The following is a 22,074-nucleotide window of genomic DNA, read 5'->3' as shown; positions in this document are numbered from 1 at the left end:
TTACGAATTTCCTCCTGCTTCTCTGATAGCCTCTCCAGCTGCTCTGGATGGTCCATCCTCATGTCCTCTACCTCTAAATGCTAGAGTGCTCCAAGGATCAGCTTTTGAACCTTTTTTTTTTTTTGCCTATATTTACTACTTGTTGTTCTTACTCACTTTCAGAGATTTATATGATGGAGGTCTCAAATTTATATCTCCAGCCCTGTACTCTTAATTGTATAACCAACTGATTCCTTGGCATGTCTATTTAGGTATCAATGGGCATCTTGAACTTAATATATGGGGAAAAAAAAAGAATTCTCGATGCTCCCTTGCATACATGTCCCATCCACAAGCTTCATTATCTGAATATTACTGTAACAGCCTCTTGACTGATCTCCCCAATTTGGTCCTTGCTCCCCGCTTTTTCTATAGCAGCAAGAGGGATCCTGTTAAACATAAAAGTCAGATTTGACTGCTTCGCAGCTCAAAACCCTCCAATGGTTTCTCATCTCAGTCACAGAAATTCATGTCTTTATAATGGCTTATAAAATCTTCCTATCTGGCCCCAAACTACCTCTCTGATCTCATTTACTTCTCTCTTCCACTCTAGTCACACTGTTCTCCTCGGATTCCTCAAACACAAGAGATAAAGCATAGCTTCAAGGACACTCCTTTGCTACTTCCTCTGCTCACACAGTCTCCTGGGCCAGGCTCACTCCCTCACCTCTACTGCCTTTAGTTCTTGGCAAAATATGTTTCTTATACATCTGTCACCTGTTTGGTCTCTCCTTCACCAGATTATAAGATCTATGAGTTCAGGGATTTTTATGGTTTGTTCACATAGTATATAGAACAATTCCTGGCACAGAGTAGGTGTTCACTAAGTATTTGATGGAGTAATGAAGGGAAGTTGGGGTACTGTAGAATGTTGAGTAGAAAAAAGACCAGCTATCCATTTCACTAGTATCTATTAAACCTGAGATAGCTAAGAAAAAGAGGACTTTTATCATATTTAATCTTTTAAGATTATAAACAAAGAAACACATCATTATTTGTTCCTTTCTGGATGGAATTTCATACATGTTTATATTCAGCTTGTTTTATCTACAAAAAGTATTATATAGATTAATTGGACTATGAATACAGGGGAGGTTATATAAAGAGAGAAAACTGATTATACTTCATTTATATGTACATTAAAAATTCCCCAGTGAGGTACATTTCTTCATGAAGGCCCAACTGGTTAATTATATACATCACCTTATCTACTCATTAGTAAGTTGGCAGGATACCTTTAGCAATGCATTGAGATAGGAAATATAACTCTGCATACATCAAAATAATTAAGTATAACTTTCTTTAAAAATCTTATTCAACATTTTTACTTACTTATAATCCTAATTAATAAAATTGCATTATTACATTTCCATAGAAATTATTGATAGAGTTCATTCCAGTTATACCCATGAACCTGTTATCAGTTCCCTTAATACTTACCCTTAAGAAATTAAACTCCTTATGTTACTATACTGTATAACACAATGTAAAAAGGTATAAAGTTTAAATAGTCTAAACTAGAATTTCTTTTGAAAAAATCAAACCAAACCACAACACATGTGAGCGACTAAGAGTACTTATTTTCCTGGCCACGCACGGTGGCTCGTGCCTGTAACCCCAGCACTCTGAGAGGCCTAGGCGGGTGGATCATCTGAGATCAGGAGTTGGAAAACAGCCCGACCAATATCATGAAACCCTGTCTTTATTAAAAATACAAAAATTAGCCAGGCATGGTGGCATGCGCCTGTAATCCCAGCTACTTGGGAGGCTGAGACAGGAGAATCGCTTGAACCAAGGAGGCGGAGGTTGCAGTGAGCCGAGATCACGCCATTGCACTACTGTCTGGGCAACAAGAGCAAAACTCTGTCTCAAAAAAAAAAAAAAGAGTACTTATTTTCCTGAAGAGGTTAATATTTTGGAGATCCAAGCCACAAAACCAGTGAATATATAGTATAATCTCATACTGACCCTCTGTGGTTTACTGAAGTATAACATGACAGAAGTCCTGAGATTCAGGGTAACTGTTACTGAAAACACACATTTTTTAAGACATAAATTCACTGAAATACACGTCATGAAAGTATTTTGTAGTTTATAACAAGTATCTCTAAGCAATAAAGGTATTATTAGTTCCAATTTCCACACGAATAAACTGAGGTACAGAAAGACTGCTCAATGATCTCATATGTATGTGTAGCACACAGAAAAACCCTTTACACTTGCATGTGCATGTACACAAGGATTCATAGGTAATAATACCCCACTAGGGGCCTTCAAAAATATGGCAATTTACCTTTAAAATATCAATTTTTCCCTATTCAATTAAAAGTAAAAAATATATGCCCAATGTTGACAATAATTCTGTGAAACTGACACTCTTACTGATTGCTGAAGGTATTATAAGCTGGTACAACACTTTTGGAAAGCAATTTGGCAGTAACTTCAAGACATAAAAAGTATTCATGCCCTTTCTTAGTAATTCTATTTCTGGGAAACTATCCTATGAAAATACTTCAAAATATAGAAAAAGCTATAGATTATTTATAACATCCCAGATACTTGGCATCTGAGATTTAACATTTAGGTTTTGACACTGGTAGTTTTAAGAGCTTGTGAGAGAACCACAGGTTGATCTACAGCACATGTAAAGTTGCTGTGTGAGGAAGGAAGTCACCTAACTAACTACTGAGTTAAGCCTGAATGCTAGCATCAGCTTCTCATTGTGGCCTGGCTGTTCTCTACTAGTCCTAACATGCTTGGAAACATTTCTAACCTGGGAGAGAGAAAAACACATCTTTGTTTTAAAAGTTTTAAAAATTAAAAGGCCCTAAGAAAGCAGGTCAATTACTTGGCTGTTGATGAAAATGAAGAGATTTAAGAAAAGCTTGATATTTGTGGGTTTGGCATCTGTCCTATTGTTTTTTTTTTTTTTCAATGTTATATGTCCACTGTAGTGAAAGAGTAGAAATCTGATTGAATATTCCACAGCAGAGAAATGGTAAATTAAACTGTAATCTTCTTAACCAGTGGTTGAATTAGGATAGTGGAATCACAGACAATAATCTTTCATTTTACATTTTCACTTCATAAGGTCAACATTACCCTGACACCAAAAACCAATACAAGGAATGAGAACTACAGATCGTATTACTCTTTGTCACAAGTACAAATATTTCTAATAAAATATTACTAAATTAAGTTAGGAATATATTAAAAAAAATATTAAGGTACCATGACCTAAGGTTTAACCCAGGAAACATAAGCATTGCTTAAATCTTCCAGTTATTGATACAGGTATAAAAAATACTTTTAGGTATTTGCCCTACATAACTATGTTTTGTTTGTTTGTTTGAGATAAGGTCTCATTCTGTTGCCCAGGCTGGAGTGCAGTGGCATGATCACAGCTAACTGCAGCCTCAACCTTCTTGGGCTCAGGTGATTCTCCCACCTCAGCCTCACCAGTAGCTGGGACTATAGGCACACGCCACCATGCCCAGGTAATTTTTGTATTTTTTTGTAGAGATGGACTGCTTTTGCCATGCTACCCAGACTGGTCTCGAATGTCTGAGGCTCAAGTAATCCACTCACCGTAGCCTCCCAAAGTGTTGGGATTACAGGAGTTAGCCACGGCTCCCAGCCTCATAACTATGTTAATAAAGACACAATCTAGATGTGGTCCACTTAGTGTGGGAACCTATATCATATATCTGTACCTTATAACTGGCATTATATATTTCTGAAATACTTGCTATGAAACACCTCAATCCAGTTTATTTTAGATCTGCTTTCTCAAACAGATAACTGAACACCTCAATTTAAAAATGTTCATATTAAAATATATTCAATAAGCTTGTTCTAAGATTAGAATTAAACTACAATGTATTCAACTTAAAAGACAGAATTTAACATTTCTTGGAATCATAAAGTCAAGGGACTCAAGTAAAATATTTCTTCACAAACATCTCTGAGTGGCATGATTATATAGCCTTATTGTGGAAATTTACTGACACAGAGAGCAGCCTTAAAGCAGCCTTTAGTTCTTTTGCCAGAAAATTTTAATAATATAGAGAATTCCTCTTTATATTATTAAATTAAAATCTGCCTTCCTTCAACTTTTATCCAGTGGTAGCAGTGCTAACCAGTGAGGTAATAAAAGAGATTAAGTCTTCATTTATATATCCCACAAGTACTTAAAAATAGCTGTTAAAGTCACTTTTTAGACTTTTCCTCTCCAGGCCAAATCAATTGAGTTCTCCCAACCACTTGTCATATGATACACCAGTAAACTTCATTTGTTCTTACCACCACTTCCTGCAGAAGCCAAACATTTAAAACAAATGGGTTGCAACACAGCACTTCATTCCTGTAGGAATATGCAGCAGACATGTGTCCATCCTAGCAAATTTACTACAATAGACAGTCAATCCTCAAATATCAAACACCCTAATTTTTCCCCAAATAAAAACCCATGAAAACAAATGTTGTATTCCCAATACAAAAGCATGCTGCTTATAAAATATAGAATTGATAACAGAACACTTTTAAGTTTTAAGCAATGGTATTCTTATAACTGGTTAGTACTTTTTCTCCTAGAGACTAATAAAGGCTAAAGAACTAAACCCTTAACCAAAAATGTACCTGGTTTTAAAAGTTATATATAATATAAATAGCAGTAATATACAAACAGTATTGGCTGCAATGCCCAGCACTGTTGAAAAAAATGTGTACAGTAGTCCCCTATTATCTGAGGAAGATACATTCTATGACTCACAGTGAATGCCTGAAACTGTGGATAGTACTGAACACTATACATGCTATGTTTTTCCCTATACATCTATAGCTATGACAAAGGTTAACTTATAAATTAGGCACAGTAAAAGATTAACACCACCAATAATAGAACAATTATAATATACTGTAATAAAAGTTGTATCAACATAGTCTGTTTCCTCTCTCTCTTTCAAAGTATCTTATTGTACTATCCTGGGTAACAAACTGCAGAAAGTGAAACCATGAAAAAGGGGCAACTGCTGTTTACTACAGAATAATCCTGATTTATCCCAGCTTCTATCTTTATCTTTGACATGGTTGTAATTAGTTTTGTGCTAGTATTATTCTACTCTACTATGCTATATTTCTTTGACTATTCGAAGCAAGATTGAAGATGGGAGACTATGTAATACATATTTTGTGTTAGTGAAACTTCATGAATTAAGGCCTAGTAGGGGTTATGGAAGAAAAGGTCATTTAAGAATTAAACATATTCGCTGGGTGCGGTGGCTCACACCTGTAATCCTAGCACTTTGGGAGGCCGAGGTGGGTGGGTCACCTGAGGTCAGGAGTTCAAGACCAGCCTGGCCATCATGGTGAAACCCCATCTTTAAAAAAGAAAAAAAAAAAAAGAATTAAACATCTTCAAAAGAAGTGTAATAACTTTAGAACACATGGTGCCTGGATTCATTCAAGTTTCTATAGCTTGAGAATATAGGCTCAAACCTAGGAAAGGCTACTCTGATAAATGGACAGGAATAATTTATAAGTTAGTAAATCAATCAAGAAACTAATCAAGAATAAGCTGGTAAGAGTCTAAACTGCTAGTCATTAAGTTAGTTAAACGGTGTATGCAAATATGATGTTAAGATCCTCACTAAAACATTTCCGGTTCCTTCATATCTAAAATGTACTCAATATACTGAAATTGGAAAAAGAGAAAACATTTAGTATCTAATTCTTACCTGGAACCCATTTAATTTCCATTTCCATATCATTTTCTTTGCCTTTCTTTTCTTTTTCTTGAATAACCTGCAAGAGCTGCCTGTACTTAGCGATTTGCTCTTCATCATCCTTCTGACTTTTCTTTGTTTTCCCATCTTCTTCTACATTGACTCCATCATCACCTAATGAAAAAATAAATTCACAATACACAAAACAATTCACTTCTAACTCTAGTGTTCAGATCTCACAGTCACTTTCTTTTAAAAGACGTTGTTAAGACCACAGGATATCAAAATCAGACTTAAACTTCTGAATATTAAATGAAAGACTTAGGGTCTCACGTAGAATAAAAATCAGTTGCAATATAAATTTGCACTGTCATGGTAGTATGATTGGGAATCACCCTTTTCATTAAAATTTATATTTGATAATTCTGCAGTCATATAACACCTTTGGACTTCTCTTTCCTATAAACTGCAAGACAATGAAGATGGCATTTTATCCCTCCTTATGTCCTCCACTATCCAGCACAGTGCTTTAAAATGTTACACTGAATAAATATAGGCTGAATATTGTTGGGATGAACTCAGTTTGGAGATTTAGCTGTTCAGACCGAAGAGAAGAGATAAAGGCAGTTGTTTATAATCCAAACCTAACAATACTGGAACCTTTCCTTTTTTCTTTTTAACAAACCCTTGTGTTGAGGGCTGACTTTCAATAGATCACAGCGAGGTAGCTGCTCTGCTACGTATGAAACCATGACCCAGAAGCAGGTCGATTATGAATGGTCTAGTGTCAGGTTCCCCACGAATGTGTGTCGTGTGATGGGCAAGGGGCGACCATCTTTCTGGCTGCACCCCACTTTCCCAGGACACGGGACCCAAGTCCCAGAGAGCATGGCCAGGCATGCCCCACGGAACCTTTCCATTTTTAAGCAAGCATGCTTACTCCAATGATTTCATTAATATATTAAGAATAAAAATGAATTGGGAGCTACTTCAATTAATTTCACTGTGTGGAAAAATATTCACATTTGCATTTCCTAGTTCTGTAAAAATAATTAGAATACAAACAAAGAAACAGTATAAGAATCATGGGCAATAAATACCCAAGAAAACTAATACACCAAAAAGTTTGTTCTACATTTCCACTGCAAGTCTCCGAATCAAAAACAAATCAGAAACCTGGGTTTTAATGCAAAACATACAGACTTATTGAACTGATTGTCTCAACTAAAGGAAACTCTACAAGCAGGATAATGAAGTCCCTCTCCTCTATAACCTATTGCTAACTGCTCACCAAAAATGTCTGACATTATTAAGCATTTAGCTGGGAAACAAGGGTTAACAGATTGTTCTTGTATCTTTTTTAATTTTAAAAATTCATTTATATTTTTCTTTCTTCAGCAAGTTCATATAATCAATGTCCTTACTTCTTAAAAAGGTGTTATAGAAAAAAATTGGTTAAGTAACTATTTCTGTATCTATATATTTTTTTCTTAAAATAAATAAAAAATGGTTCAGGACATTCTTTCTATACTATCACACTTTTATTTTCATTCAAACAGCTGAAATTCAATTTTTTCCTGTTTATACTTTGTGCCAAAATAATAATGTTGGATGGAATGCTGTCATGTATCTCATAATTCAATGGATAAAACATCAGGAACACATTAACAAATGGCAGAGTATTTCTTTCTATTAAAAGCTTACTTCTGAAAACATAATTAGAAGCAAGCTCCTTCCAGGTTAAAATTTTAGTGGTAAGTCTCTGATGGCTTACTTTAAACTGATTTTTTCCAGTACTGAAATTTTACTTTCTGAAGCTCTAAAATGTGGGATAAGTCATGTAGCTCTGTTTTTTTGCAACTCAAGGACACTAGTTTGTGAAAGCCTTAACACTATATAAGGAGTGAAAAAATAATAATCCTAACAGTAAGCCACCCTGCTATGCTCTCTTATAAACAATAAGCAGAAACATTCAGTAACTCCAAGGTATACAAATATACTAATGTATCTATGACAGGTACTAAATTACAGATTATGGTAAATTTGTAATCAATTAAAATGCTGAAGAAAAATACATGCTTTAAAAAAAGTGGTGTATCTCAAACAAAAAGCCATAATTTATTAAAGTTTTAAGAAATAAAAATACATGATACATGGTACATCATTTCAATCTTTCCAACCATAAGCCTGGTACTATTATGATCCTCATTTCACAGCTATGGAAGAAAGACATAGGGGGTTTAGTAAACCTAATCTATGTACAGTGAAGTTAGGATTTGAAACCAGCAGAGCCCAAGCTCTTAATCAGAAAGTATTAACAAATTAATGCTTATTATTCACAATATTAGCTGCCCTAATATCAAAAACATCATTTTAAACTTCAGTTCTCCCAAAACAGAAATCTATTTGAAAAACTTGTATCCAATCTTCACACGTGTGTATAAAAAGTTATCTTTTTTCCTTTATCTTACAGCTGATAGTGAGGAAAAACTATCCAGAATTTTCAGAAAAGTTGTAAAGGCCCATAAAGGCATATAAATGAAAACGAAATACTGATAAATAATTATGTCTTCCTCCACATCTATGAGGGGAAAAGACAGAGTACAACTGTAAAAAGAACTCAGCTGGTCTGTGAACAATAAAAAATAAAATGGTCATCCAGTTATTTGGAATGCCAAAAAAATTAACAAGCTCAGCCACTAAGACCTTAAAAAAAATGTGAGTCTCTTTGTGCCCAACTAACTCCCATTGCAAATACTCATTTTCCAAGAGTATTAAATAGTTAAGCAATTATGTGGTTGCATTAATATGAGATGTCTGAACAAAGAAACCAGAATGATGAAACATGATTTTCCATACTGTTCAAGAATAGTATTTTATGAAAAGCTTAGAAAAATGAAGCACTATCTTCAGTAGTCTAAAAGAAACTGATAGACCAATCACAGGATCTAAGAAAGTCAAGGTTTAATAGCACTATGGCAATACTAAAGAACCATTTTAGAATTTATTTAATTTAACATTTAGGCTATAAAAATAACACAGATGCAAAAGGAAAACAAAAAAGCTACGAAAAATGTTAAGCTACACATTAAAGAATATTCATTCTTGTTAATTTAAAATACTTATACCTATGTTTAACACTTATGGGTTCTTCACTTTCTGTCAGCACTAAACCTCTTACTCATAATTTTTCATGACTGGGAATTCTCCTATTAGATAAGAATGAAGATGTGAGGGTATTAGGTAGACAGCATCAACCAAAAGTTGACAAGAAATTACAACCAGGCAGCCAATTTCCAAACAGACACAGATCAAATCCAGGGAAAAAGGGGTCTGGGGGCTTTATTTCTACAAAGTGAGCTATGTTAAGCAAGAGCATATACATTTAAAAGTACAGTTGATCCTTGAACAATATGGAGGTTAGAGGCGCCAACCCTAGGCACAGTTGAAAATCCACGTGACTTGATTCTCCCAAAACTAATAGTCTACTGTTCCGTGGAAGCCTTACCAATAACACAGTCAGTGAACACATATTTTGTATATTATGTGTATTACATGCTGTATTCTTATAATAAACTACAGAAAATAAAATGTTACTAAGAAAATCATAAGGAAGAGAAACGTATTTCCTATGCATGCATTACATGGAAGCGGATCATTATAAAAGTCTTCACCCTCATTGTCGTCGTCACACTGGGTAGGCAGAGGAAGAGCAGGAAGAGGATTTGGCCTTATAGTTTCAGGGGTGGCAAGGGCAGAAAAAAACCCATTTATAAGTGGACCCACACATTTCAAACCCATGTTGTTCAAGAGTCATCTATACACCATTAATCATTTCGGTCACTAAAAAAAAAAAAAGGCCAGGCACAGAGGCTCACGCCTATAATCACAGCTCTTTGGGAAGCTGAGGTGGGTGGATCACTTAAGGTCAGGAGCTCAAGACCAACCTGACCAACATGGCGAAAGTCCACCTCTACTAAAAATACAAAAATTAGCCAGGCATGATGGCGAGTGCCCGCAGTCCCAGATACTCGGGAGGCTGAGCCAGGAGAATTGCTTGAACCTGGGAGGAAGAGGTTGCCCAAATTGTGCCACTGCACTCCAACCTGGGTGACAGACTGGGATTCCGTCTCAAAAAACAAAAACGACTTGAATAAACATAAAGATAATTTGAGAACTTCTTAAGAGCAAGCTAAGTACTTCAGACTAACCCTTTCACTGAAGACCTTAAGTTGGAATTAAGTCGGATTAAATATTTTTAAAATATTTTATAAAGTTGAACTGTCAAGTTAGAGAAGAATTACTTGTCAAAAACAAGAAGGGAATATTAGAGGGATGACCCCAAGGTTAAAGACCTGTTTTGCTCTGAGATCATTTCCTGTTTCCTGATCCATAGAAAAAACAGCTGTGAAACATAACTGGGGTTTTAGCAGCTTTAAAGGATCAAGAAGACAAAAGTTAAAGCCCAAACAAAAGAGGGAATTTCAATTAGTACCCTGACATTAAATATTAGCACCCAGAGGGATATACTCCCAGGGAAATGGTCAATCTGAAGTAAACCAGCCCTCATGCAGAATTTAATCACTGCAGAAGCCAGGGAACCTCAAGCCTTAACACTTGGAGAAATGTGGTTCTAGACCAACCAAAGTAAATTAAAGTTTTCTCTGATCAAAGATACCCTAACTTCAAATATCAAAGTAGCACATAAAGTTAACTAGGCATACAAGTAAACAAGAGACAAATACCTTGTAAAATAACCCCCATAAGTAAAAAATATAATACTCAAGATTAAGAACTCAATAGAGAGGCCTATCAGCAGATTTAACACTGCTGAAAAGATAATTAGTGATCTGGAAGGTAGGTCAGAAGAAAATATCCAGAATGTAGTACAGAGACAACAGATTAAAAATAAGAGTAGAGACAGGCAAGATACAATGAAAAGATCTAACATGTATTTAGTTGATATCCTAGGAAGATAAAGAAACAACATCTGAAAACATAATGGCTAAGAAGATTCCAAAACTGATGAAAGATACCACTCCACAAATAAATGAAACCCAACAACAAACCTCAAACTCCATAAATTAAAAGAAATCTACTCTTAGACTTACCATAGTAAAACTGCAGAAAGACAAAAACAAAGAGAAAACTTTAAAAGCAGTCACAGGAATAATTATAGACACTGAGAGTCTACTTTCTAACTAATAGAAAAAATGGAATGTAAAAATATTTAATTAATCTAAATGATGCTCTTATTTTTAAAAAGGCAAAGGGGAGGGGTGCCTAAAAGATCATTTTACTGGTTTACTAAGAAACTGTGCAACCATATGAATCAGGACAAGCCTAAAAGGTCATGCTTGGTTAGGTCACGGTTTTAAACAAAATGTTTATAGTTAAATTCAGCCAAAGAAAATATTTTTTAAAAAAATCAATCACTGTCTACAAGTATATATAATACTGTGCATGTGAATATATCTGTAGACAGAATTTGGCTCTTCCTTTAAATCTACTGCCAAAGACCTTTGTCTACTAATGGTCACTAAAAGATTAACAAGTACCTTGTAGCTCCTCTTCTATCTCCTCTTCATCTTCACTAGAGGAAGCTAAGTAGGCTTGAAAATCCATGTCTAAAAGCTCTTCCTTTTTAAACTTCCTGTTGAGCATTGTAATTCTTTCATGATCAGTCTCATCCCAAGTGATTTCCACCTTTCACCAATGAATAAGAAAAAATAACACAAGAAAATGGAAATGTCAAGTCAAACTTGTTAAAGAATATATGTTGTTAACTTGGATGTTTAACAGTAAGTTAAAAGTTAAGACACATTAAAACATATATATGAATGACATGATTAATAAATAGTATCCTATTTATGAAAGGGCATCATTTTTATTAACTTTTATCTCCTCCCAATTCTCTATTATCTATAGGATACTCCATTATTGATAGTAAAAATTAACCAGTATGTAAATTAATTACAGTGAAAAAAACTAAGAAAATGTACTGGTAAACAAGTTTACATTATGGGCCAGGCATAGTGGCTCACGCCTGTAATCCTAGCACTTTGGGAGGCCAAGGGTGGATCGCCTCAGGTCAGGAGTTCAAGACCAGCCTGGCCAACATGGTGAAACCCCATCTCTACTAAAAACACAAAAAATTAGCCGGGTGTGGTGGCGGGTGCCTGTAATCCCAGCTACGTGGGAGGCTGAAGCAGGAGAATCAGAAGGCCTGTCATCCAGCTACTGGGGAGGCAGAGGTGGCACCGAGCCAAGATTGCGCCACTGCACTCCAGCCTGGGCAACAAGAACAAAACTCCATCTCAAACCAAAAAGTTAACATTATAAGTCAGTGAAAACACGTTTGTCACCCAGAGTTCAAAGATTTCAGGAGATGTGCAAACTATATGAAATCTGTTGATAAAGCAACACAATCTCAGTTGGGTACATTTTAAAAAACGATTAAGAGCCACTGATGAGAAAAGCATCTATTAGTTGGAAGTAGCTTACACTCCCATGATACATGAATTCATCTATGACATGACTGATGCGGTGATGACTGGCTCCTGTACTCTACATGGCCCCTATTATCACACAAGGCCCTGCTAGATATTTTATCTTCATCACAGGGTAGATCCCACATCCTCGGTTTTTGTTTTTTCTCCTCAGGACAATCCCCCCAGAAAAGGAGAGCAAAAGAGATAGCAATGAATCAAGATCCTTAAAATCACTGTCACCTATCTCAGAAATTCCAGCTAGTCACAGGATTCAGAAACAATCCCTATTCTGATAATTAAGCCTGAGCTGATAACCACCAAACCAATGCTGGAACTAGGACAGATGTCGATGATACAGCCAGGACCCAGGACCACTACACTGGCTGCCTGGACAGGCTGGCCCTAATCATTGTTTTGCTCCTGAAAATAACATGACTTTACATTTCATGTGACTGATTTTTTTAGACTTTGCTTACTATGTAGAGTTTTACTGTACCCAGTAATTAATCAATGCCATCTGTGCCCACCACAGCATAGCAGGTGACAGATACAGCTACTCTCTCTGCTACCAGTCCCTCCTCAGAGAAGCACAGTGATTTATCATACAGGAAAAGCAGAGGGAAGCTAGTACAGCTATTACAGAGTACAGCTGTGGACAGAAGGGTTACTGGGAGAAACAAAAGGGAGAAGGGGCCAGCCACAGTGTCTCACGCCTGTAACCCAACAGTTTGGGAGGCGGAGGCAGGTGCATCACCTGAGCTCAGGAATTCAAGACCAGCCTGGCCAACCTGGTGAAACCCAGTCTCTACTAAAAACACAAAAATTAGCTGGGTATGGTGGCACACACCTGTAATCCCAGCTACTGGGGAGACTGAGGCAGGAGAATCACTTGAACCCAGGAGGCAGAGGTTGCAGTGAGCTGAGATTGCAACACTACAATCCAGCTTGGGAAATACTCCATCTCCAAAAAAAAAAAAAAAGGAGAAGGTAGTCAGCTAAGTAATAAACTATTTCAACAGACAAAAACCTTTTGGCTGCTTGTTACTATGTAGTAATATGATATTATACCTTAATAATTCTGTATCAATTCTTTTTATAATTTTGAATCATATCTGCAGAAAAAGGTACTCCTATTTTAAATTTTCACTAGTTTTGTTTAACTGTGCTGGCAGGTAATTTATTACACACTTCTCCTCATTCCCTAGGATATTAATAACTAATGTATTACTTAGTAGAGTGTGTAGGAAAGACAGAAGAGAAAAAAGAAACATCAGCAGGTAACTGACACAGGCTTAAAGGCATAATAAGAATCTGAAAACAGGTTCACAGATATGGTAGATGCAGACATACTTGTGTCTCATTTCTATTTGTACCCTTGCATTAAAATTTTGAATACTTTGAGGCTAGGAGCAGTGGCTCATGCCTATAATCCCAGCACTTTGGGATGCCAAGGTGGGCAGATCATTTGAGGTCAGGAGCTCAAGACCAGCCTGGTCCACATGGCAAAACCCTGTTTCTAGTAAAAATACAAAAATTAGCCAGGTGTAGTGGTGCACACCTGTAATCGAAGCTACTTGGGTGGCTGAGGCATGAGAATCGTCTCCAGCCTGGGTAAGAGAGCAAGCCTCTGTCTCAAGAAAAAGCAACAATAAAATTAATATTTTCCATTTTTAAAGATGCTATGATATACAAAATCTTTTCATAAAGCCATAGAGTCCAGCTACATATTTTTCAAAGTTAAGAAATACCGTTGATGTTCCCATTGCAGCAGATGTGAAATATTTTGGTTTATATGCTGTTAAATCCACTTCCGAGGCAACGTCCTTAGGCTCATCATCAAAAGTAATATCATCTGGTATAAATCTAAGAAGAAAAAGAAAATTTAAACATACGCCACAGTGATAACCAGTTTAGATTCTCATCTAATTAGTTGTAGTTTATACATACATACATAAAACTTTCTAAAAAAACACGTTTAAGAGGCAAACAATGTTAGACATAATCTTTGTATATTTCTGAATGAATTCATCTTGGTATGAATTTCTGAAATTCATAAGCTAACTCTATAATTCCACTAAATTTAAAGGAATGCTGTATAGATAGAAATCCTGCTTTAGGAGTCAGTTAATGAGTCAGGTGCAAGCACATATGGGTCCCTCAGGTTTCAAAAAGATCCAGACTTCTGATAGTACAGTCACTGACTACATATTTTTTGTTGTTACTGTTGTCAGAGAGAGGTTCTTGCTCTGTCACCCAGGTTGGAGAGCCATGCCATAATTATGGCTCACTGAAGTCTCAATGCCCTGGGCTCAAGCGATCCTCTACAAGTGTGTGCCACCATGTCTGGCTAATTTTTACTTTCAAAATTTTTTGTAGAGGCAGGGTCTCACTATCCTGCGCAGGCTGCTCTTGAACTCCTGGGCTCAAGTGATCTTCCTGCCTAGGCCTCCCAAAGTGCTAGGATTACAGGTGTGAGCTACTATGCCCAGCTGGCTATATTGTATTTTGAAGATCAAATACTATTATTAATAGGTAAGCATTCCAAATACAAAATATCATATACATAAAGTATCACTGAAAATAAGGGAAAGCTTAAGGTTGATTCTTACAATTTCCTCATTGCACATTTAGCCATTTACATTCAGAGAAGTGTTGTCCAACAGAACTTTCTGTGACAAGGGCAATGTTCTGTATCTGCTCTGTTCATGTAATCATTAATTATTTGAAATGTGACTATGCAATTAAATTTTAAATTTTATTTAACTAAAATAACCATACGTGACTAGTGGCTACTATACTGGATAGCATGGATGTAGAGATACCAGTCTGTTAGCAAATTCCTCTGCCCCTTCCTTCATGAATTCTTTTTTTTTTTTTTTTGAGACTGAGTCTCGCTCTGTAACCCAAGCTGGAGTGCAATGGCGCCATCTCTGCTCATGGCAACCTCTGTCTCCTGGGTTCAAGTGATTCTCCCGCCTCAGCCTCCTGAGTAGCTGGGATTACAGGTATGCACCACCTGCCCGGCTAATTTTTGTATTTTTAGTAGAGACAGGATTTCACCATGTTGGTCAGGCTGGTCTTTAACTTGTGACCTTATGATCTGCCTGCCTCGGTCTCCCAAAGTGCTGGGATTACAGGTGTAAGCCACTGTGCCCAGCCCCTCCATGCATTTTTAAAAGTTACCTCATCTGGTCCCTAGCTCTAAAAGGCAGTTGCAAGGAAATATCATCATGTAGGTTACAACATCTTAAAAACAGAGCCAATATGTTTGAAAGGACAAAAATGTGGGGATGATTCATACGTTAATACTTTAGCATTTTCTTGGTTTTTTTCTTAGGAGTGATGCTCCATGCGATAAAGTTCACCCAAAAGCAAAAAATCATTTTAGAATGTAAAACAGAGATCATTACTAGTTCAAATATTTCACTTCTCATAATCATGTTGTACTAAAAGATTAAATTGGTAATACATACACTGGATTACCTTAGATCTATGAAAGAACAACTACTTTCAAATTCCAGGCCATCACAATCCTCATAAATTTTACTAGCCGTTTCTGGAGAATCACAATCTACTACTGCATAATAGTATTTCAGTCGTTTGAATTGATAATCTCTCAATTTTTCTCTAGAGGTCCTAAAGTGGGAAAAATTCATTAAGCATGCTTATACAGAAACACAAAAATTTCCCTTTAAAAAATAAATGCTTTTTTTCCAGGAAAAACATATCACAAGCTGCTCTTCATTCCAAGCCATATTTCCTTCATGACTTTGCCTTTATGAACATTAAATACTTAAAAGCTCAACTTATTCTCACAAGGTACAGGTATTTGGATTGGAATTTGGTATCTAAAAAAGGAGAGTGTGGGAATTACATGTGCCTATCTATAATTTAACTCATAGAATAGTTATTTTGCTACCACATATCACCTTCTCAAATAAAACCAATGAGGATTATTATAAAATATGTTAGAAAAGCATTAGCTACAAAGACATTTCTGATCTTGCAGTGTTCGCTTAAGAATCTGTAAGTTTAATTTCACTTAACTACAACATATTCCTTTTTTTTTGTAAGTTTCCACACAAAGCATTGATACCACACACTCTTTTAAGTTTCCACACAAAACATTGATAACACACATTCTTCATCAGCTCTCTTCTGTCACTAATATATTTAACCCTCATTTTTAAGTGCAAATAGAGCGCCACCTAGTGGCTTAAAAACTATTTTAAATTATTTTCTATACTGCACCACGATGATAAAAAACATTGTATCATTCTTCCACTTTTCTATTTGATTCTCAAATAAGAAAAATTATATAATTTCAAGGCAAACAGAGTTTCAATGATGTCTCAAAAAAAGCAAAACGTACTAATTCAGAGCAACAAGGATGAAGGAAGTTGAAAGAACTCCAAAACAGTTAAATCATGAAATATTTTACAAAACTGCAGTAATTATTTTTACGAATACAGAAATATAAATATACCCACAAAAAAAATCTTCTTGGAATAATGTACCACTTTTGACAGACTTTAAATCTGTTTTGCAACCTGTTTTAACTATGAATGGCACAAATATAAACTTTAGTTTTAAGTGCTATGGTGACCAGAATTCTGAATTAATGACATGAATTTATGAGGGTTAGTTTTATGTTCTATAGTGATTTAATACCAGTCCTTTTCTGGGGCATCTTCAGGAATACTTAATAGCTCTTCCGGTCCTTGAACTTGCTCTTCCTTCATCCTCTCCTTTCCAAACTCTGAAGGATATATCTAAAAAGAAAAAACAGAATCAATGTAATTTGTGCATTCATTATCACGAATATCTAGACCTGTTTGACTCAATAAAAACAGCAAGGGTGACTCACTTCCAAACCCAGTTTGACTCAATAAAAACAGCGAGGGTGACTCACTTCCAAACCCACTATAGTAAGCTAGAGCATCCTGATAAATTTTCTTTAAAAATAGATCGCTTTGCACTGCCATGTATGCACCTATGCAATAATCTTGCATGTTCTTCACATGTACCCTAAAGCCTAAAATGCAATAAAAATAAAAAAAATAAATAAATAAATAAACAATTCTTGATATTTTCAGATTTAAAAAGTCACATAATCAACAGTAATATAACTTAGAAAGATGAAGTGATTTTGATTTGTGTATCTCCCACTATGGAATATCTTGATTGCTCATGAATAAAGCAAACATTAATTAAAAAAAAAATAGATCACTTTGGCTGGAGAGTAACAGATACATAATGCAATTTTATTTCAAAATCTGAAATTCTAAACACTTCTGGTCCCAAGTATTTTGGATAAGGGAGACTCAATCTCTAATGATTGAGGGCAGGGCTATTTCAGGCACTGCACTAAATACGTACTGTGAGCTCTTTTATACTTAATCCTTACAACCACCAATACTATTGTTATATCCATTTGGATATGTTGGAAAGATGTAAACATATTTGACAGATTGAGAGATTAATTAATAAAGGATCCAGGATCACATAGCACTTATGAGAATCAAGATTTGAACCCAGATCTGTAATAATGCAAAGCCTGGATTCTTTTTTTTTTTGAGACGGAGTTTCACTCTTGTTACCCAGGCTGGAGTGCAATGGTGCAATCTCGGCTCACCGCAACCTCCGCCTCCTGGGTTCAGGCAATTCTCCTGCCTCAGCCTCCTGAGTAGCTGGGATTACAGGCACGCGCCACCATGCCCAGCTAATTTTTTGTATTTTTAGTAGAGACGGGGTTTCATCATGTTGACCAGGATGGTCTCGATCTCTTGACCTCGTGATCCACCCGCCTCGGCCTCCCAAAGTGCTGGGATTACAGGCTTGAGCCACCACGCCCGGCCAAAGCCTGGATTCTTAATCATTAGGTTGGCTTGAAATATTGTGTCCCCAAATTTATGTAAGTTTTTCAAATTTATCAAGTGTTACAGTTTACTTCACATAGGTCATTTGTGTTTATTAAGGTAATTCCCAAGGACTTTATATGGTTTTGTTTCTAGTAAAATTAGAATTTTTTAAAAATTGGCCAGTGTTAGCAATAAGGAATGCAATTTATTTTAAAAAACGTTTCTTATACCCTGTCCCTTTAGTGCGCTTTTATTTCTTTGGGTTTTTAAAGTGTAAACGATCACATAACCTATCAATAATAATTTTACCTCTTCCTTTCTAACATTTATACCTGTTATAGAAGTTTCATACTCAATCGTATTGGACAACTTTAATATTATTTTCCTTAAAAGGAAAACTATGGCTTAAAAAAAAATCAGATTTAACTTAAAATGCCTAGAAATATTTACTTCAAAATGAAATCAATTCTCACCTTGACGGAAAATATAACACCTCCTTTGGGTTTAAATGAATTGAACAGAGCCAGCAAATCTTTTGCCTTTAATCTATCCCAGTCCATGTTACAAACTGCTAATCGACGTGTAATCTGAGAATTAAATAGTACATAATCCATATCATTCTCAATACTTGAAAAATAAAGATTCTAAAAATGTAATGCCTTCTGTCCCCTATGCTCTGAAATTAACAGTACAGTAGTTACCTAAGTGTAATTCAGTATATAAAGGAGAACTCCGAATGAGCCAAACAATAGTAAACCATAACAGATAAGCATTTTCTCTTACTTGGTTCTTAACTCTTCAATCAGAACATCATCATGAGCTGATTTTTTAACTACCAAGTTTGCTAAGCCATTTTGCCATGCATGCATGAGGAAGGAGTTGAGTATGTTACCCTGTAGCATTTCTATTAGGCGCCATATGAACAGAAATATAAACTACTAACTAAAACAAGTATTAAAAATTTCATGCAACTTTTCATTATTTACGCAGAGCTTCTTCCTTATCTGCTTGGACATCTTCTAGTTCATAAATATTCCGTACCAAATTTTAATCAGAATCATCAAGAATATTATTACCAATAAGCTTTTCCCACTTAATAACATCAATTCTACCAGTCATAAAAGCTGCTTATACTATGTTTTTCACAAATAATATTGTTTATTCAAAAGGTTACCTCATCAGCACAAGGAGCATCTTTATCTAATTCTCTCCAAGCATGCTCAAAACCAGATTCTTCTGGAAACAAATCTGCCATATCATCTTCATCTTCAGAACTAGTTTCTATATTTCCTTTACCCCTTGCAAGATCAGGGCCACTGTCACTTTCATCATCATCCCCACTATTCTCATCTTCATTCTCTTCTTCATCTTCATCATCGTCACTTCCATTATCATCATCACCTAAAGCTCTACTGACACCTGTAATTTCATTTTCAGATTCCTCATCACTTCCTATTTCACTAACACTTTCTGAATCTTCCTCCAGAGCATCTTTGTCAAACATTTCACCATCTGTTGAGTTTTCATAACCATCACTGTCTCTCGTCATTATGGGTAGAACCACTGTAAAATGTTAAAGGGGAAAGAAATTAAGAAAAGATATACACTGAATTAAACTAAATCCAAATTATTTTGACATCAAATCCAGTAAAAATATAATTTCTATGAAACACAGTAAAGGCAAATATAAATTCAGTAAATGCCTGGTCAATTTTTATGATAGAAATCCTAACCATAACTTCTACGAAACAGAGTAAAGGAAAATATAAATTCAGTAGACAATTAACCAAGTTATTTAATGAAAATCCTAACACATGCCCTCATCATGCAAGTAGATCCAGACATTCATTCAGTACTTAATGGTGTGCCTGTTACGTGCTAAGTGCTCAATATACAATAGTTGGCAATAGAGAAGCAAACAGTGCCCTCAATGAAACTTCTAGCTGAGTGAAAAGAATACATGAATAGATATCAAATAAAATTAATATACAGAAAAAGTTAAAATAACAACTAAGCCATCCAAGAAAGAATATTTTCTAAGGAGATATAACGGGGTCCCTATGTGAGTGATAACTAAGCTGTTAATTGAAGGAGGAAGAGGAGTTAAATAAAGTTAGACTAATAGATGGAAATTTGTTTGAAACAGCAAGGAAGGTACCTATAAAAATCTGCCAATAGGAAAAAGCCAACAATCATGCCCAGATCACAGACAGCACATGATCAAGTAAAAAATGGAAATAAAGAGTTAAGTAGAGGCCAAGCTATCTAAAAACCATAGAGAGAGGTTGGACTTTTTCATAAAAGCAATGAGAAGACACTGCTGTTTTCAAAAAAGAGGATGTCATCTTCTTTTGGATATTGTCATCCTCAGACTTGCATATTGAGGAGATCACCTTGACTATATTGTAGAAAACTGACTGGGGAAAGTAAAGAATGGATGTGAATATAGTAAAGGTCATACAGTATGCAAGGCAAGAAATGAAAGTAGCACTAAATTGGGTGGCAGTATGTATGCACAGAAGTACATGGATTTCAGAGTCAGTTAGGAAGTGAAACCAATAATAATAATCACCGACTGGGGATTTGATATCAGGAATGGAAGTTTTGGAAGTGTCAAAGATGAGTTACAGCTTCTTAGCTTTCAGAGCTAGCTAGCTAAGCAGATGGATAGATGAAAAAGGAACATGAGAAATGAACTAGTCTGTTTGGTGGAGGGAAATCATGAGTTCAGTTTTGAATATGTTGAATATGAAATGCCACTCAGTCATCTAAAAGAAAGTATCAAGAGTGTACAGCTCAGAGAAGTCTGGGTTGGAGATCAGTGATTCATTCATATGTAGTTGACAACACAAGTTGTTATATCGATGAGATCACCTACAAAGACAGAGAAATAATATTTATAACTTTTCTGCCAGGTCTTGAACTTTGTAATCGACTATTATGATTAGCCATACACCAAGATTAAAAGATTGTTTTTGCTTAAGTTGGAATTTTTAGTCCTCACAACTCTGAAAGGGATCATTTCTTACTTCTAAAGTAATCACATGCTTCTATCTAATGGATGTGTAGATATATCTTATGCATTTCATTAATCTTTAAGTTGGAGCTTATGTTTCTGCTTACAGGCTCTAAGTTTGGACAGTTAAAAGCAAATTTAAAAGTTTAAGATTTAGAATGAAATTGGAACTAAGTTTCTCTTGGTCCTATAATCTTACAATAGTAAGATTCATTGACCAAATATTTATTGAGTATCTACTACATACAAAGAATTGAGCTAGAATAAGGGAAAAGAGAGAAGATTCCAACAGAAGTGATAAAAAGCCAAAACGAAGGCATTGCCATAGGTTCTGTATATGCGATCAGAAAAACACAACATCGAAAGCTACTACGAGGTAAACAAAACTCACTTTTAAGCAACAAGCTTAGAAATAACATCTTACAGACCCGGTCTATCTAGTATTGCAATATTTCTCAATTGTTAGTCATTATACCATTTTCATGATTTTTAAATATCATTGATATTTTTATTAAATTGAATTTTTTAAAAATTAGTTTTGTTCTGAACAATATTCCTTAAATGACAGATGTGATGGGGTAATTACACTATTTTCTAAGATGCTGACATAGTACATAACTATTAATATTTAAAAAGTTTGAGTATCATCAAAAATCTTCTCACTTATGACAATGGTACACATAACACACTTTGGGTTGTATAATAATAAAGTGTTGTGGCTGGGCGCAGTGGCTCACGTCTGTAATCCCAGTCACATGTGGTAACTGAGCACCTGAAATGCATTTTGTCCAACTTGACATTAATATGAAAATAATATATTAGTAAGAAATTAGAAAACAGAATATAAAATATACCATTGACTTTTATATTAAATATTAATTTTTTGATATATTGGATTAAATAAAATTATTTAAAAGAATTTTACCTGTTTCATCTTTTTAAAG

General features: G+C 35.3%; 1 protein-coding gene across 5 annotated transcripts in view; it reads right to left on the bottom strand.

Annotated features, from left to right (window-relative positions):
- The window catches only part of ESF1 (ESF1 nucleolar pre-rRNA processing protein homolog), a 67,716-nt gene that overhangs the window by 41,426 nt on the left and 4,216 nt on the right, over positions 1–22,074 (bottom strand). For all 5 annotated transcript variants that reach the window (XM_064378042.1, XM_012474936.3, XM_064378168.1 and 2 more), the window contains 7 exons: positions 19,289–19,677; positions 18,588–18,701; positions 16,925–17,025; positions 15,737–15,889; positions 14,002–14,116; positions 11,321–11,468; positions 5,775–5,936 (listed from right to left, as the gene is read on the bottom strand). In XM_064378042.1, coding sequence (XP_064234112.1) covers positions 5,775–5,936; positions 11,321–11,468; positions 14,002–14,116; positions 15,737–15,889; positions 16,925–17,025; positions 18,588–18,701; positions 19,289–19,677 — 1,182 coding nt within the window. The remainder of the gene's footprint in view (positions 1–5,774; positions 5,937–11,320; positions 11,469–14,001; positions 14,117–15,736; positions 15,890–16,924; positions 17,026–18,587; positions 18,702–19,288; positions 19,678–22,074) is intronic.

This window comes from Aotus nancymaae, unplaced genomic scaffold (genome assembly GCF_030222135.1).
Source record: "Aotus nancymaae isolate 86718 unplaced genomic scaffold, 86718_ANA_hifiasm-v0.15.2.pri h1tg000001l, whole genome shotgun sequence".
Taxonomy (NCBI): Eukaryota; Metazoa; Chordata; class Mammalia; order Primates; family Aotidae; genus Aotus; species Aotus nancymaae.
Note: the sequence above shows the minus strand (reverse complement) of the source record. Positions and strands in the feature narration are given on the sequence as shown.